The sequence below is a fragment of the Pelodiscus sinensis genome, chromosome 3, assembly GCF_049634645.1.
Source record: "Pelodiscus sinensis isolate JC-2024 chromosome 3, ASM4963464v1, whole genome shotgun sequence".
NCBI classification, from domain to species: Eukaryota; Metazoa; Chordata; order Testudines; family Trionychidae; genus Pelodiscus; species Pelodiscus sinensis.
In genome coordinates, this window is record NC_134713.1 from 118,955,135 (window position 1) to 118,973,583 (window position 18,449).

The 18,449-nt window shown below is 42.5% G+C and overlaps 1 protein-coding gene across 5 annotated transcripts in view; it reads left to right on the forward strand.

Moving 5' to 3' along the window:
* The first annotated feature begins 2,186 nt into the window (after positions 1 to 2,186).
* The window catches only part of CEP43 (centrosomal protein 43), a 52,915-nt gene continuing 36,652 nt past the window's right edge, over positions 2,187 to 18,449 (forward strand). The window contains exons 1-8 of one of the 5 annotated variants that reach the window (XM_075924629.1): positions 2,627 to 3,011; positions 4,976 to 5,042; positions 8,369 to 8,422; positions 8,893 to 9,019; positions 10,188 to 10,242; positions 10,540 to 10,612; positions 10,863 to 10,951; positions 15,712 to 15,846. In XM_075924629.1, coding sequence (XP_075780744.1) covers positions 10,594 to 10,612; positions 10,863 to 10,951; positions 15,712 to 15,846 — 243 coding nt within the window. In that variant the 5' untranslated portion in view covers positions 2,627 to 3,011; positions 4,976 to 5,042; positions 8,369 to 8,422; ... (1 more) ...; positions 10,188 to 10,242; positions 10,540 to 10,593. Of the gene's footprint in view, positions 2,505 to 2,626; positions 3,012 to 4,975; positions 5,043 to 8,368; positions 8,423 to 8,892; positions 9,020 to 10,187; positions 10,243 to 10,539; positions 10,613 to 10,862; positions 10,952 to 15,711; positions 15,847 to 18,449 lie in introns of those variants that run through there. The other 4 variants (XM_075924630.1, XM_075924628.1, XM_075924626.1 and 1 more) reach the window with 4 other exon arrangements.

The window sequence follows — 18,449 nt, forward strand, 5'->3', positions numbered from 1 at the left end:
AATTGAGAAAATATGATTTTTCTAACTATAAGGATAATTACACACTGGAACAAGTTACCTAAGAAGGATGTGAAGCACCTCCCTCCCCTGTCTTTGGAGGTTTGAGAATAGGTTAGACAAACATCACTCAGGGATGATCTATATATATAATTTATTCTGCCTCCATGGAAAAGGATGGACTAGACTTCCAGGACTCTTCCAGCTCTTCATTTTTGCATAGTGTATCTTCCTTATGGCATTAAGCTATAGAACTAGGTTAAAAACACCTTTTATAATATTTAAAAAAATGTAAGCATAAGCACTTATTTTAATACAATTTCACATTATGGTAACGGTTTTCCCATACAGAGCAAATTTCAAAATCAGGACTTTAGCATGCAAATACTACCTTTTCTGCATCCTTCTATGTATGTTCTTAATCATCCACCAATACATGTAGTAGAAAAGACAAAGAATATTAACATGGTGAAACAGGTCATTGTGTGGCTAAATTTTGATTTGTTAGATACATTTTTTAAATAGTCTTAATCTTTATGTCAAGAGCAAACAATAATGGAACTCATTAGTGCCATCTATGGCATGTTTCTGGAAATAGTACACACCAATCATCAATGCACATATACTAGTGAATCTGTATCTTATGGTGAACTACTTTGAATCTTAACTCAGCTTTAAAATTTTTTAATTATACATTTAATTGAGGTTTTCTTCATCTGCTGAACTTCCTACAACTTTTCCCTCATTTCTAAAAAATTACTACAAACAGATAAAGAATTCAGATGCAAATCTGATGCATCCAAATTGATCTGAATTGGGACTGGGAATGGCTCCCTTATTAGCGTAAGTAATTTTCCATTTTAGGTATTGTCACCTTATCCACACAAGCCCACAGGACAGGGCAAGTGCTGCAGGACCTGCTGACTCAAAGGGGCCCAGAACTCTTCGCTGCCACTGTGGCAGTGGCTGGAGCCCCAGGCATTTTAGATCACTACTGCCAGTTACTATATTTGAATTTTTAAAAAAAGAGGACACTCCTGAGAGGATTAATTGTACACATTAATAGTATATGTTGTATTAATTGTTGTGTACACATTAATACAACAGTGAGTCCCTACATACGGATACAGATACACTCCCTCTGAGGAGTGTCCTCTTTTTTTGAAAGTTCTAATATGGTAACCCTAGCAGGCAGTGCACTCTGGATGGTGCTGAGGGGAAGGCACAGTCTGGGTGGTGGTAAGGGCTGGCTGCCCTGTCCTTCTGCTCGAGGGCCTGCACCTTCCAGGAGCACAGAGCCACCCCCATTCCCCCCTTGCCCAGGTGCCTAGCCAATCTGTTCGCTCCCTGTATCCACGTCCACCCTGACTGAATTAGCTCCCACGCTTCTCCCCCATCTCTGGACCCCTTGCCAGCTCTTTTTCTTCCGTTCTTTCTCTTCCTATATCTGCGGAAGCGAGGTGCGGCTCAGGAAAGCTTATGTGGAAATCGGATTTTAACGTGCCAGTCAACTCTCAGTTGTGTCTAATACGGTCCGCACGCGTCGCTGGTGAGAAAGCCCAGCATGAATAAAATTCGACACTCACCGCGGGGGGACTCAACAAAGACACCTACTACCTTACCCATTACCAGGATAGCTTCCCCAATTATCACCTCTAATCCCATTAGCTCACAGACATCTACCTTTCCCCACCTCTAATATCACTAACTCACATTTACCTTCCTTCCCCCTCACCCCCCTTCTGTTCTGAAATGTGATTTGTCCTTTTCATATTTGTTCATTTTTTTAAATTGTATCCTTTGGCATATATGGTTGTGACTATTTTCTTCCACTATTTGATCTGAGGAAGTGGGTCTGGCCCACGAAAGCTCATCATCTAATAAACCATCTTGTTAGTCTTTAAAGTGCTACATTGTCCTGCATTTTGTTTCCGCAGCATGAGGCACCGCCATTAATGAACGGGAAGGGGGCATGGCCGGGTGACACGGTCTGGTTGCGCGGGGCTCGCCCGGGCCCTACCCCTGCCCCTGCCCGTCCTAGCCAGCGCCGCCCGCCCCAACGCTCCCTGCGCTACCGCCACAAAAACGGCGGGAAAACAGCCCCCCAGTGGCCGCAGCGCCACAGCCCAGCCTCTGACCCAGCCCCGCCCCCTCCCTTTAAACCTCCCGCGCCCTCCAGCCAATCGCGGCGCTGCCCGTTAGCACCCGCACATTCCACGCGCCCGGGCTCGAGAGCGGCCCTGACCAGCCCCGCCCCCACCTGACCAGCCGCCACCTCTCGGGGGCCCAGTGAGTCTACCCGGCCCGTGCGCGCTCCCCTCCAGCCGGCCCTGACGTCAGCGCCTCTTTTTCTTCCCCGCCGCGAATCTGCCCGCGCCGTCCCGCCGCTAACGTAGTTTGGGCGGTTGTCAGGGAGAAACAAGATGGCGGCGGCGGAGGAGGACACGGAGCTGCGGGACCTCCTGGTGCAGACGCTGGAGAGCAGCGGGGTGCTCAATAAAATCAAGGTACTCGCGGCGGCGTTGCTCCCTGGTGCGCGCGGCACATGCGTGTGCTGCAGGGCGGGGGGCGAGCGCGAGGCGGTGCCAACTGCACTAACGGCACTAACCGCTACTGCGCCCGCCCCGCGCTGTGAGGCGGGGCCGGGGACTCCGCTCGCTTCTTCCTGCGCCGCCCTCACCCCCGCTGGGAGCTGGGGCTGGGCCCAGCCGGCGCCGCCCCTGGGAGGCCGGGACGCTATCGCGCCTCTTGTTTGGCCCACGGGGCCGCCTGGCCTGGCCTGGTCGAGTTTCGCTTTGCGCCTGACGCTGCGCTCGCGGCGTTGGGGGCGAGTTTGCTCCCTAGGCTCGCGTGGCAGCTCTGGGCCCGGGGCGCCCCTGCAAAGCTAAAGCCCCCAGTCAATTCTTGGCTTCCCCGTGGGTCTGCAGTGAGCTGGAGCCTTGCAAATGCTGAGACACAGTTTGGGCAGGGCTGAAATACGGTGGAAGCCTGTGCACGTTAGGAGGAAAAGCCAGGTGTAGCTCGGTTTGGGATAGGCATGTAAAAACAGTAATAGATTTCGTGGTTAAAGGTGTTGCAGCAGATGTAGGGGTAGGGAGAGAGGTGCTAAGAGGGCTCCCCATAGAAGGTCCCATGGGTCCCTAGCCCCCTTAGACTGCTGGCCTCGTGCTCCCTACCAGAGTTTAACAGGATCTGATTAAACTCATCCATCCCTGGTTTAGGATTAGCTCAGGGGTGGGTAAGAAATGGCCTTCCAAGCTGTTTGATCTTCCACACCCCTCCACCCCCAGGCTAATTGAGACTAGGGGGCGATGGGGAGTGTGCAAAGTTAAGTGGCACTGCAGAAGTAGGGCTGGGAGGAACTAGCTTTTAAGCGACTCCCCCCAGCATGGGTCCTGCATTTCCTCTTCTTCCCCACTCCCCGCCCTCCTTGCTGCCTCTGGGGGAGGGAGACTTCGGGGCCTCGGGGTGGAGGAACATGCAAACTCTCCTCCTGTTGTCAGGGATGCGCAGTGCCAGAGGGAACTGCCGGCTATCCAAAATGGCTGGCAGTTCCCTCTGGGCACCTTGCAACCCTGGCTGGGGGAGGGGAAGGAGACCCAGGCCCCATGGGGGAGCATGCAAAATCTCCCCCCGCAAGTGGTGCCTGGAGGGAACAGCTCCTCCGCCTGAGGGCCCGTGACCACTGCCAACATCAGTGAAGTGGTCCCTTTACAAAAATTGCCTGGATCAGCCTTGTAACATGGCTGTAGGACTAGGCCTGTGCCTGGCTATAAAGCTGGTTCTAGCCCATTCTAGGGATTCGTCAGACAAGAAACTTAGTCTTCAATTTGGACCAGTGTAGAGGTATGCTATCAACAAAGAGCAAAATCCATTCTTTATCTAGTCACTCATGCAGTTGGGCTGTGTCTACACTGGCGCGATCTTGCACCAAAGCTGCTGCTTTAGCCCAAAAACATGCCTGTCTACACTGGCGGGGAGTTCTTGCGCAAGAACACTGATGTGTGAAATCAGTGCTTCTTGTGCAAGAACTCTGATGCTCCCACTCAGGAATTAGCTTTCTTGCGCAACTGTTCTTGCGCAAGAGGCCAGTGTAGACAGGCAACATGAATTTCTTGCGCAAGAAAGCCCGATGGCTAAAATGGCCATCAGAGCTTTCTTGCGCAAGAGAACATCTACACTGGCACGGATGCTTTTGCGCAAAAGCACATCTCTTGTGCAAAGGCACATGCCAGTGTGGATGCTCTCTTGTGCAAATACTAAGAACTCTTGCATTAAAGAGTATTTGCGCAAGATCATGCCAATGTAGACATAGCCTTGGAGTGTAAAATTATCATCAAAGGATTTATTTGGGTAAATGTAAGGGACTAGAAAAGCCAGACTTTAAAAGTCAGTAGTGGTCAGGTCACTGCCTTTAAATTCCACTTAATTTGTTCAGATACATGTCACACTTCAAGCAAAAATGTCCAATTGAAACATTACTGTCCCCTGTAGTTTGACATAAATATGGTATTTTTACTTTCCTTTCTTAAATTTCATTAATGAATTAAAAGAGTTCACTGTATAAAAGACAGCATGTAATTAGAGTTGATTATAGTGTAGTCACTCATAGTAGTCACTAATTCAATTGAGTTTCTTATGTAAAACCTTCCTTTCTGGGTTTATATATCCTTACATAAACCTTTCCATTTTAGAGTACTGCAAGTTATAAATAGGCTTGGAATGTTTTGATTTTTATCCATGAATGTTTTGATTTTTATCCCGTGAATGTTGATAAACCTTGATTTCACCAACATACACAAACAAAAATATTTTTATCCATAACTGAAATTAACAATTAGAAAAATGCTGCTTGAAAACTGATTAGAGTTTAGGTTTAGTATGTTTACTCTGTGTTTTGAAATGTTTTGTTTTAATGTTATACAATTTTGTTTTCATGTTGATGCTTACTGTTGTTCTTTGATCATTTATTTTTCAGTCTTTAATCTATTTAACTTTGAAAATTGCATGATTTATGAAGTTTAAAAATACACATTGGATTTGAGGTAAAATCATTGGGAAAATTGAATTCTGCCAAGCATATCTACAATGCAAAAACAGTAACTGATATTGTTAAATGAAGCTGGCCTTGATTGAGATAAAAGTAGCAAGAGACTCCTGGAAATATACACCGCATTCTACTCTTCACTTGGTCCCTCTGCCATTTACAGAGACTTGTAAATGGTTCCTGCACCTACTTGTAGCTTACTTTTTTGTCCCTAACGCTAGGCTTTCTTGAAATTCACAGTTTTTATTTCTTAAACACAATAGTCTAAATGGCCATATAATAGCAGCCATCTGAATGGGAGTAAGCATGGACTTTTGATAGGTAGTTGTAATTTCTGGGAGTTATGCTGCTTTTATTGATGTGATCTACTTTGATAGGAATTTCAAGTTTTACATTATGCATAAGGATTTTTTTCTCACGGTGGATTAAGTATAATGATGCTCAATGCATTGATTGAGTATTGTATGCATGGTTAGTTTTTATTTTAACAACACATAAGTTAGGGAATACAAGCTATGCTCAGACATTGCATGCTGTGGGGAAGAGGGGCTGTGTGTAACCTTGTATGTTAAGTGATGAGTCAAAGCTCATTGGTCAACTGTGTACAATGATACATGTTCATATCCTTAATTTCTACACTGGCAGATATTTAAACGTGTGTAACGTATAATTTACAATTTTTTCTTTTAAATTGAAATATATAACATTAGTGTTCATAATCCATGATCATAACAGTTAATATTCAAAACTACCCACATGTATTTTCCTTCCTATTTCTTCATGTATTCTTTTGATGTTTCTACAAAAGACTTCTACACATTGGTTCTCTTATTGCTTGTTTCCATTAAGACTGACTGTATAGTGTGTCCTGTACACAAACAAAAGATTTGGACCCTGTTTTGAAGAGCTTGTGCTGCTGCTTTCAGGGAGACAGTCTTAATATGAAAAAGAAGGGCCTCTATTCTTTCTTTCCTCATCCCTCTTCCCCATATCCTGCACTATATTCTGACTGGATAGGACTTGTTCAGAATCATATTATGGTACTTTAGTTGGGTGAAATGGCACTAGTGACGTGGAATTTGTAGCAGTTGCAACATGTCTTGGTCATAGCAACAAGAGAGGGATACCTTTATACTGTCAAAAGAAACAGCACCTTGTTCAGTAAGTTTTATTAGTTCAGCCTAAACTAATTGGACAGTTGGCAACAGGATTGCCACAACAGAGGGTAAAAATAAAATTATTAAAATGATATAATGTTGATTCTTATTAATTTTAAAAGTACTAACTAGCTTCCACAGCTGCTTCTGTCACATTTCATGGCAACTGTGCCTGTATTCTTCCTTCATGGTCTATGAATGGCACCCACTCTTAGTACCAGATTCATCAATTATCACCTGTCTTGAGAAGAGACCTGAGGGTCTCTCCCTCTTGACCGGGTGTGTGTGTGTGTGTGTGTGTGTGTGTGTGTGTGTGTGTGTGTGTTTTTTTTCCAGGGCTCTATGGTTTCTTGTGGTGTCACTAGCAAGCCATGCTGCCTAAACAGGCCAGCATCTATACAGCCTGTCTCTGACTTACGAACCGGTTACGGACCAAGCAATTGGTTGTAACTCGGTTTGTTCATAAGTCGGAACCCTTTGAGTTACACACGACCGCGCTATTCGTAAGTGCGGATTGCATTTGTAACTCGGGGTCCGCCATTTACGACACTTTTGGTCATAACTGCCAACAGTCGTAAGTCGACCGTTGGCAACTCGGGTACCAGCTGTATCCATATTTTTCTTTAAAGACTGAAAGTAGCTGTGATTGCCAGCAGTCACAAGTTACCACACAACTATTTCTAGAAAGCAAATTTATTCTTAAGGCACAAGGAACACAGAGAAAACACATTACAAACAATAAAAGAATCTATACCCGTGTTCAGAAGCTTATCTGAGATCACTCCCCACCTAACCCAATAAAGATTTTTGGTAGAAGTCAGTCCCTCAGACTCAGCCAATGGGTTTTCTATGGTTACAGTTTAGTAATAGCCTGAGCTCAGAACAAGCATCACCATGAATAAGTTGGTCTTGTCTTTATTTAGCTTGAGCTTTTGCTTTTGAGACTCTGCGAACTCATAATCAGTACACCATGGTTGTCTGTTCGGGGAGTAGTTTCAAAAGGTTGTTTTTTTGCATAACTGGAGGTGGGGAATTTGCGTTGACTTCCCCCTAGATATTTCCTCAAGCAAACTACTTGAGGATGGTTGTCTCAGAAGTTTCTTCTTGTCTGACACATTGTTCTTTGTAGTCTTTTTGAAGTTCATAACACCTCATGAGATTCTCACACTGTCTGCCTGCTAGGGGAAAGGTTAAATGGCTTGGGCCAGAAAAGTATAATACAATGGACCCCAGAAATAATTACATTTGATAAGGTCTCCCAAGAGTACTGCAGACAAGATTGTATCTCATGCCTTCTGTCAAGGCTGTTCCCCACTCCGGCACAATGAATGCAGAAGTTGTGGACCTGCAAGAGAGCACCACAACCTTGCCTCTACAGACTCTGGTACAAAAACTTCCCCTGCAAAATCCTAATACTGCCACCATCAAGTGCTTTGAACCCACAAACATGGGTGAACACTTGAAACCAACCCCAAGGGTACTCCAATCTCTTTTTCCCCCCAAAAAAGATATAAAAGAGGCTTTTGGTATAAAAAAGATTTGGAACCACTGATTTAATAAGCCATATACAGTGGAATCTTACACCAGAGAGTTATGAAGTGTCAGCTTAACTACACATCTCATTTGAAATCTGAAGTGTGCAATCAGGCAACAGCAGTCAGAGAAAAGCAAGTACAGTACTGTGCTAATTGTAAACTACTGTAAAAAAGGGGGGGGAGTTTTAGAAGAAAATTGATACGGTAAGGAAACTTTCATTTAAATTAAGCATTTTTTTCTGTACAGTAAAGTTTCAAAACTGTATTAAGTCAATGTTGATATATAAACTTCTGAAAAAACAAGCATAACAAAATCATATGAAAATTTTAGAGTAATGAACAACTTCCAAAGATGTTTGTAACTGAGGTTCTACTATAGTTCACATTACTTTTCTTCTTGTTTCTTCCCTCTTTTTCAGATTGAAAACTCTTATTTCTCTTTTCCAAGATGTTTCATATAGCTTTCGTTTAATATAATGAAGGCATTTAAGTGTATTAAAATCAATATAAGTGCCTCAGGAAGAAGCTAGGTCCAGTTTAAGAAAATACCTGACTGCCTAGTTGCTTGTTTATGTTCAAATTGTGGAGAGAAAACAGTGACTACAAAAGTATTGTTTTTTTTAATTTGGTAGGCAGAACTACGAGCAGCTGTATTTTTGGCACTTGAAGAGCAAGAAAAAGTAGAGGTAAAGAGATAAAATAATGTGATTTCTATTTCAGCTTTCAGTGAATATTTAGTCAATAAAAATACAAATAATTTCATGGGGTTGTATTTATTTATTTTATCTATTTATTTATTTTGTCAATTTGCCAAAATACGGAGCTATCCTTAAATTCTTACTGATTGGCAACAGGATCAAGCTTTGCAGATAACAGAAATATCAAGTTTTTACTAACAGTGACATGAAGTGTTGGAATTTATATATGTATTGTATTTATAAGCTTTGTATAGTGTCATAACATCTCATTTAGAAATGGTTAACTCTCTTGGGTAAAATATTGATCTTGGCTAGATTTCAAATAGCATGTTATCCAGTTGCCTGGAATGACTCTGAAGAGGATAGGAAAGAGAGTAGGTGGATGAATTAATACGTTTTCTTGGACAAATATCTGTTGTGGAAAGAGACAAGCTTATGAGTTTCTCATGTCCCTGAAGAATAGCTCTGTGACCCTCAGAAGATTCTCTTCCACGATAGTTCACCCACTTGGACTCAGAATATGATGGAGATTAACACAGCTGCAACAACACTACAAACATCTAAAAAGATACTCCAGTGAATCAAGTGTGTGTTGATAAATTCTTTTAAAATGTTTCTTTTTGACATAGTATTATATCAGATCATAATAGACTTCTGAAATGTAAAAGATGGAAATGCTTTCAAAAGTCCTATTATGAAAAATTAGTGAAGTCATGCCATTGCCAGGAGTACTTCAGCATTTAAAAAAAAACCTAAAGATACTTTATAAGTTTACTCATATATAAGCTTACATTTAAAATTAGAACCTCTGAATTCTAAATTTAAAGTTCAAGAAAAAAATTCTCTTTTGTATATTTCTGTACTGCTTGTGTCTCGACAGGAACAGTTGACTTAAATCTGTGGTATCCAACATGCTAGCCACTAGCCACATGTGACTATTTGGCCAGTTGAGTGTGGCTAGGTTGCTATAGCAGTAGCTACTATAGTGGCTACTGTTTCAGAACTGGTTGGACACCACAGACTTAGACAAATGCTATTCCTGGAGATGTACGGGCATCGTTATTAGGCTGATGCATATTTTGGTATGCTGGTAATCTTGGTGTAGAATTAGGTGTTATTGAAATTAATTTTTTCAGACCAAAACTTGCAAGTTAATTTCTCCTTGATTTTAAAATGTAAGTTAAATAGAACAGATCTAGTAGGCAAAAATAGCACTTCCATGCTTGCAAGAAGGTATTGCGCAAAAAAAATGATATTACAATTATTACTTAGTAATTCGTTGTTAACTCATAGTTAGTTTGTATTTTGCCTGAAGAATCTTCCAGCTCCGTTCTCAAAAACGGCGAGTGCAGAATAGTTGGAAAAATTCTATTTTTTTTTTTCAGGAATTTGTTAGCAGTTGAGTGAAACTTGTAATTTTTTTTGAACTGCATGGAAAACATAAACATTTGTTACCTCCTGAGACTATTCCTGGCTATATTAATATTTTTATAGACAAACTATAATCCATAGGGGTTGGTAACAGAAATATTAAGGCAGCCTTAATTATGGTAATCTAAATATACTATTCTACTAATTACAGTTATTCTACTTAGTATAAAAGTACATATTATTTGGTAAAAATGAATTGTATATGCTGGGTATTCTACTAGTAAGGCCTGTATACCCACAACTCTTGATGAAGTGTTACAATTTCTTTGCAGTCCAGGGACATGCTTATTAATTGTCCTCTTGGTTTTTCATCTTTTGACAGAACAAAACACCCTTGGTAAATGAAAGCTTGAAAAAGTTTCTAAATACAAAAGATGGTAAGCTCTTCCCTGTTCATTAACTTATCCATTCCTTGAGTATCGAAAAATATTTTAAAGCAAAGGGAGGAAAAGCTGTTTGCTCCTGTTTTTGTAATATGGTCCTAATGTTGGTCATAAACATTTTTGCAGTAAAGATAGTAGCCAGTCTTGGTCCTCTTAAGTAAATTTCAAAACTATGATTGCATGCACTGAAGTCAGGATTGTGTTTTAAAGTTTAATATTTAGTTTATTGCCATAGTCTCAGTTGAGAGGACCAATTTCTGTGTTTTCATTTTGTTATTTTTTGATTTACAGTAACTCAGATGAGTCTTTTTAGAGCAATAGGAAACAGCAGCCTGACGCTGTAATATGAAAGTAGACTATAGAGGTGAGCATTAAAAGTGTGTGTGGGACAGAAACCAAGATTAAGGTGTCTGAGCTAGATTTTTTTTTTAGGAGGTTAATTAGGGCCTTGAGTTTTGCTTCAGCAGTTTTGGTTTAATTTTAAGTGTCTTCATGATTTGGACTGAGGATTTGGAAATACCTAAATCACACACATCTTTAAAAATCAAGTCCTTTAATATTAGAGAATTTAATTCTGTTCGGAGTATCACATTTTTTTCCTATTTTCTTTTTAGGTTGCTTGGTTGCTAGTCTTGTTGCAGAATTTCTTCGATTTTTCAATCTTGACTTTACACTGGCAGTTTTTCAGCCTGAATCAAGCACAGTAAGAAAGATACTCTTTTTAATCATATGCTAACTTGACTGGTACAATTTAAATGAACAGATATAGATGCTTTATTAGATTTGGTTTGGTCTATCCAGTTAATCAAATTTATGTTGAAAATCTGCTGGAACGTAATATTGTATGCCTGCACTATCACAAGCCATAGACTGTTTCAAGTAGAGAAAAGCATGGTTATGTAACTGATAATTCTCTTGTTGTTGTTTTTTAAGTTGATTCTGCTAAAACCTAAGTGCTTCATCAATTCTTTTCTACCTCTGTCATTTTTAAATAAATTGGTTTTGTCTCTGGAATCAAATTATAACATTCCTTTGCACAGTGTGCCAAATTTCACATGTCTTCATCAGTGCAGCAATACTGAATTGAGAGTGAAATAAAGTGGCTCTACTCTAAGGTCATGTCTACACTAGGAAATTATTTTTAAATAATGATTCCAGAAATAACTATTTTGAAATGGCATGCCCATGCTACAGGGAAGCTTCAAAATTAGTTTGTCAGGCTCCCTTAACATGGACGTGCTACCTCAACTTATTGCCCCAGGAAGCACTGGAGAGTAATTACTTGGAGTGACTTTGGGGTGTAGTTATTTCAAAATAGCAGCAATGGAACATCCACGCTGTCATTATTTCAAAATAAATGTTTTTCCTCACAGAAAGCAGGCGTTGTTATTTTGAAATAACCAGCCTGTTGATTTGAAATAAGTGTAGACCCAGAGCTGAGAGAAACTGGAGGAAAAACAAGTGATTGATTGCATGCAAGTGATTCAAACGCGCTAAGCCAGTGGTTCCCAACCTTTTTGATACGCAAGACTAGCAAACTTGTTTACAAACTTTTGGCTGACTGGTATCATTTTATTTGTATATTTGCAAATTCATTATGTAGACGCTAAGTATGAAAATAAAACATTACTGGTCTGCCAAAAGCCCAGCCCCCAGTGCCAACCCTAACCCTAGAGTCCCCCAGTACCAGCCACTGACCCGAATACCCTGTGCCCAGCCTCCCACCCTCAGAGCTCCCCAGTGCCAGCCCCCCATCCCAAACACTTCAGTGCCAGCCCTCCAAACCTTCCCAGTACCAGTCTCCTGTTTCCAGAGCCCCATCGACCTGACCCCCTCCCCCCCCGCCATGCTTGCCCTGCCCCTAAATTCCCCCCACTACTAGCTGAGTTTCCAGAGCCCCCCAGCACTATCCCTACCCCTGGAGCCTCCAGGGCCTGTCCCGTCCCCCTCAATTAGCCCTGTGTTGCTCTCTGTGTTGCAGCGGCTCTGGGCACCACCCAGCACCTCCACTCCTGCTGTGGTTGTTGGGAGAAGCGTGTCCTGCTCTGCCTCTCAGCCAGCCAGTGCCGAGCAGGGGCAGACTCCTCCAGCTGCGGAAGAGCGCTTTCGTGGGTGACGAGGGATGCATAGAGCAGTTTTGCGTGGCCTTCCCACCATGTAGGGAAGTGTTCTTCTGTGGCTGGGAGGAGACCCTGCCTCTGCCTGGCCCTGGTTGGCTGAAAGGCAAGGCAGAACACACCTCTCCCAACACCTGCAGCAAGAGCAGTGTGCCCTGGGCCCCAGACTGGCAGCCAGGGTTCCACAGCCCAGCAGCAGGTTGTAGCCTGGCATTTGGGAACAGCTGCACTAAGCAATAAGGTTACATGCTTGAGGCATTGGCCTAGCATTCTGATACAAGAGATGGAGACTAAAAACTGTGTTCTTGTTTTAAAAGTTGGTACTATATTTAGCTATTCCTAATAAACATTTTTTCTATGATCACATAAGGTTGCCAGATGGTTTCAACAAAAATACAAGACACACTTGACATTCCATCACAATCTACATTACATCTTATTTAGAAAATACCGAACATTTATATTTTCTCATTTATTTTTTTCTCAATTTTTCCCCAACAGAGAACTCAAATACTCGACTGTCCAGACACCTGGCAACTCTAATGATCAAATACTTGTATATGACAATTATTTCTAATTGGAAACACTTTTTCTTTTTTTTTAATGTTTATTCCTTTGAAAAGCTCTTTATTTTTTATTGATCACTTTTCAGTTATTTAATTTTGAAGAACCCTTGCTAAACTAGTTATTTAAGCCTGAATTTGAGCAGCAATAATTTTTTTTCACTTGTATGGAATATTGATTTAATATCCATTTTAAAAAGTGGTTATTTATAAGGCATTTGTTAATTCAGTTTAGATAAACAGATGCATACTAGGTGCTTTATATTAAATCCTAGTGAAAGGATTTTTGACCTGTTTCACAGAAGAACACTCTTAAGCAATTGACTATCTTTCTCTCTTTGGACTTCATCCTAAATTCACCTAGAATCCGCTGTTGTGTCAAATGTCCTCATCTCCATGTGTATTCAGAATCAGCTTTTATTAAGATTAACATATATATTAGAGACGTATGTTAAGTATTCCCTAGAAGGTCTATTCTGAAAATGGCACTTGCTTGCTTAACAGTTTGTCTTGGTGCATCTATAGTTAACATCTGCTGAATTAAGTAGCCAAAAATGGTGTTATTATATACTGCATCTGTTGTTAGCCATGCAGAGTGAACATATCTGAGTGTACAAGATGAGTTCTCTTTGTTATCTGTAGGTTTTTTTTCCTCCAGTTAAAATGCAATCTATTATACCTGTGTAAAACTTAGTGAAGGCAGTGGACTTGTACAGATGTCCCCAAAAGCATATTTTGATATTATTAACTCTCAAAACCCAAGTTCAGATTGCGGAGCTGGCATTTTTGAGGTGTGTAAATGGGGGCATATTTGATGAGCTGAATAGAAATAAAATAAAGCATACCATGATGACAGGTTTAGTCCTTTTTCAGGCTGTAATCTATTCTGAGAGAGTTCCTTTCAGTAACTTTCCATGATTTACTATATTTGCTAATGATATTGTTTCCTGGCAGCACACTTTTATGAAGTAATACATTCAGTGTGCAATATTAGTTATTTCTGTAGTAATTTAATGGGACTGAGCATTGATGTTTTATTCCGAAGGTTTTTTGTTTGAGTAAAACTAGGCCTTTATGGACTAAATGATTACAGGCAGTCCCCGGGTTACGTACAAGATAGGGACTATAGGTTTGTTCTTAAGTTGAATCTGTATGTAAGTCGGAACTGGCGTCCAGATTCAGCCGCTGCTGAAACTGATCAGTTTCAACAGTGGCTGAATCTGGACGCCAGTTCTGACTTACATACAGATTCAACTTAAGAACCCCAGGCATCCCCAAGTCAGCTGCTGCTGAAACTGATCAGCGGCTGATTCCAGGAAGCCCTGGGCAGGGGCTTCCAATAGTCAGCCACTGGTCAGTTTCAGCAGCGGCTGACTTGGGGACGCCTAGGGCAGAGCGGCTGGGGTGCTGCTGGGTTGGTCCAGTAGCGCTGCCGCTGGACCAACCCAGCAGCACCCAAGCTGCTCTGCCCCAGGCGTCCTGATTCAGCCGCTGCTGAAACTGACCAGCAGTGGCTGAATCAGGACGCCTGGGGCAGAGCAGCTGGGGTGCTGCCGGGTTGGTCCCGTAGCGCCCAGAGCGGTGCTATGGGACCAACCGGCAGCGCCCCAGCTGCTGTACCACAGCTGCCCGGAGCAAAGCCACGGAGCATGGGGGCAGCGGGACAGGGGGACGGGGAGCAAAGCGGCGGAACACGCGGGCAGCCCAGACACGTCTGGGCTGTCTGCCGCCCGCGTGCTCTGGGGCTTCGCTCTGCTTTGATCCCCGTCCCCCTGGTCTGCAGACCAGGGGGACGGGGAGCAAAGCCCCGGAGTACGCGGGCAGCAGACAGCCCAGATGCGTCTGGGCTGCCTGCGTGTTCCGCCGCTTTACTTCCTCTCCTTGGTCTGCAGGAGACCAGGGAGAGGGCCCCGTTCGTAAGTGCGGATCTGACATAAGTCGGATCCGCGTAACTCGGGGACTGCCTGTATATAGTTGTGATGGCTCAGCAAGCTGCCAATGTGAAATATATTGGCAATTTTATTCTGTTTTGAATGAGATGATGTCTACATCACAAGTAAAGTTTTGTGTTCAATTTCCTTTTAATGAGAGCTGCCGCCCTCTTCAACATGGTTACCTTAAAATTTAAAAGAGGAAGGATGCTGTTTGTAGCCATTCTATACTCGTGTCTGTAAAACTTGGACAAAACATACTTTTATGTCTCAGCTACGTGTGTAAGAGTTGAATTTAGAGCTACCTTTTGTTCATTTTTAACTGATTTATAAGCTATTATATAAACAGAATAGGACAATTTTTCATCTGGGTCATTATTTAAAATCACACATTTTTTGGATCCATAGCAGTTGGAAATTTAGGGCTTTGATTCTGCATACTGCTCCACATAGGTGAAGCCATATGCTTGTGCAGTTCCACTGAAGTCACTGAAATCCTGCATGGAGGCTGTGGTCCACTTTGTGCTGAGCTTGGTGCATAATCATTGATTGAAGTATGGTATTGACTCAATTTTAAAAGGTAATAGACTAAACCAACTTGAACGGAACATTATTTTAATTTGAATTGTGTGTTAAGTTACATTTAATATTCATATGTTGCATTAAGACTGCATTGTAAATTCTGTAATGTGGTATAAAATAAAATTGCTGTTTAGAGTCAGCTAATCCTGATGTGTAAAAGTGTATACTTGGAAATTCTTGATTGGTTGGTCAAGTTGTTGCTGGGCTAACTCCTGAAAAGTTTACCATTTACATTTGAGTTTAAGATTTGTATATTAATTTTTTTTTCAGCTAAATGGGCTTGAAGGGCGAGAGAATTTAGCTCGGGATTTAGGAATTATAGAAGCAGAAGGTACTGTAGGTGGACCCTTATTGTTGGAGGTGGTCAGAAGATGTCAGCTGAAAAAGGGTTCCAACAGCGGAGAAGTAAGTATTGATAAAATAAACGAGTTATAATATTTTTACAATTTACATTTTTATGTAGTTTATAAATTGCTTGGCTGCTTCTAGAGATGCACCAGTTCTATACTTCGTATGGAAATAGTATTTATAGAGAAAGTTGCCATCAGGGTTTTCATTTCTGGATTTTAGCTCTTAAATGCTATTCTAGGATTTTCCTCAATTCTTAGGGTCTTCAGATAAGTCAAATTACATGTAAATATTTTTATCTTTATTTACCAGGATATTCATCTGTGCAGTGTTTTCACTAGGGATGTAATAGTATAGTCTATAGTTAATGCTATAGACTACATTCATTCCCTTACCCTCAGTCCCTTGCCAGTAATTTTTTTAGCAGGTTAGCCAGCAGCCTGGCTCAGTCCTGGCTTGAACTGGGTTTGGGACCTCCCCCTGCCATGAGCCTGGCTCATTCTTGATGTATGCCAGGTCCAGGACCTACCCCCTGCTGTGGCTCTGCATTTAAAATGTATTAGGAGCCAGGCGGGCAGGCAGCCTGGTCAGTTTAGTCTCACACTTGGTCTGGGAACTCAGACCACCCATCCTGCTCCCTCCCCCCACCAGGGGCTGCTGCCACCCTGCATTGCTGCCTCTGTATCAGGTGTGGGGCCAAATTGCATTGGCTGTCAGACCCTCCTGGGGACTATAGAATAGGCGAGTAACTGATATGAATTCATCAGGTTAATCGACTATTCAACTAACAAATATTTAACATCCCTAGTTTTTAGTTTTGGGGATTAAGTAGTTTGAGAGTTGTCCTAAAAGAAGAAAAATGGATAAAGCTGCAATAGCAGCAAGGCCAATGCCAGAGTGTGAATTTTTCTCTCATTTTTATTTTAAAAGTCTATGAATATATGGCTTGATTCTGCTCCATTTAACCCCCTGTGAGTTTTGCCATTGACTCCCAATAGGAGCAGGATCATATCCATGAAGAGGATTATTATTCATCCAATCCAGAAAGAATACTTCAGTATATAAGAGGTGACAGCAATGAGTGAGAAACTTTGTGCGTGCCCTCTTCTCCCCCCCCCCCAAAAAAAAATTAGTGAACTGAGAATAGTTTCTTTTGGAATGTCTCTTAACTTTATAAGGGGAGGGGAAAGCGTTGCAAGAGTTTTCTCAAAATCTTTTCCAAAAAATGGAGAAACAGCTTCCAGAATGGAATCCTATCAGAGCAACAGTGCTTTGTAAATATGTAGTGAAGATCATATTTTGGCAGACCTCTGCAAAGAAATGGAGATACATCTGAAGCAGGGTGTGGCAGTAGCATATGTAGTTGTAGTTCTTTCATTTCTTGATCTTTGAGAATTTCATGTTTGCACAATTAGGAACTCAAAAGTTTTTTATGGCATATACATCTATTATATATGGCACACATACTATGCTCACTGGTGTATTGGACTGTATGTAGGCACAGATATCCATTTTATTGTAAACAGTAGTCCAAGAGAATGATATAAAACACTAAAATATTTTTTTAAAACCTGCCGCCTTTGTGATAAATTCTTAGATTTTTGTATAGTCTTCAAGACGACAAAGTCATTTATCTTGCCAGACTCCATTTTTAGGTCTATTTCAATTGCACTACATTATGTTCTGCTTTGAGAACTCCTTAACTATTTCTATTGACTATATATTAAGAAATAGTGGTCCCTTTGCAAAACAGATATAGCTTTGCCAGTTTTAACTTCTTTCTCCTTTTAGACAAGATCTGATGGTAGCTAAATGTAAGTTACAGAGAATATAGATAGTTATATATGAAGCTCTGCCCCTTTCTCTCGGCCCATGGTCACCAACCAGTCGATAGCAAGGCGTTCTGGGCCCCTCATTTTCCCCCCACCCCCAAGAAGCCCCACTACCTACCTCCAGTGACAATGGAGGTAGTGGCAGCTTTCCTGCAGGGTGGATGGAAGTTGTACAGCTGTGCGTCACTTCCAGGGGTTCCGGAAATGTGCTGGCTGCTTCCTTGCCCCAAGTCTGTGGTGTGCTGGGAACTTACCGGGTGAGTCTCGAGAGGCACGCACTGGGACTTCCCTTCTCTGCAGGAGAGAGGGGTCGGGCCCAGACGGGGTGCGCACCGGGGGCTTCCCTGCTCTGCGGGAGGAAGGGGTTGGGCCTGGAGGGGGTACGTGCCGGGGGATTCCCTGCTCCGCGGGAGGCTCACTCCGGCCCAGGAGGAGGTGCGTGACAGGGCTTCCTTCCTCCGCAGGAGTGGGTGTTGGCCCCGAGGGGGCACATGACGGGAGCTTCCTTGCTCTGCGGGAGAGGGGAGTCGGGTGCAGAGGGGGCACACAACGGGAGGCTTCCCTCCTTTGAGGGGGGGAATCCTGAGAGGAGGCGGGTGCAGGGGACTCTCTGGCCCCATTGGCACCCTGCCGCAGAACCCTGCCCTCACTGGCACCCTATCCCCTGCCCCAGCACCCACTGGCACCCTTCCCCAGTACCATGTCCCTTGCTCCCACCAGCACAGTTGGGGCCACATTAATGAGGCTGGGGAGGGAGGGGTTGGAGGAGGTGTGGTGTATTTGTTTATTGGTGTGGGGGTTTTTTTGTTTTTGTTTTTTGCATCTCAC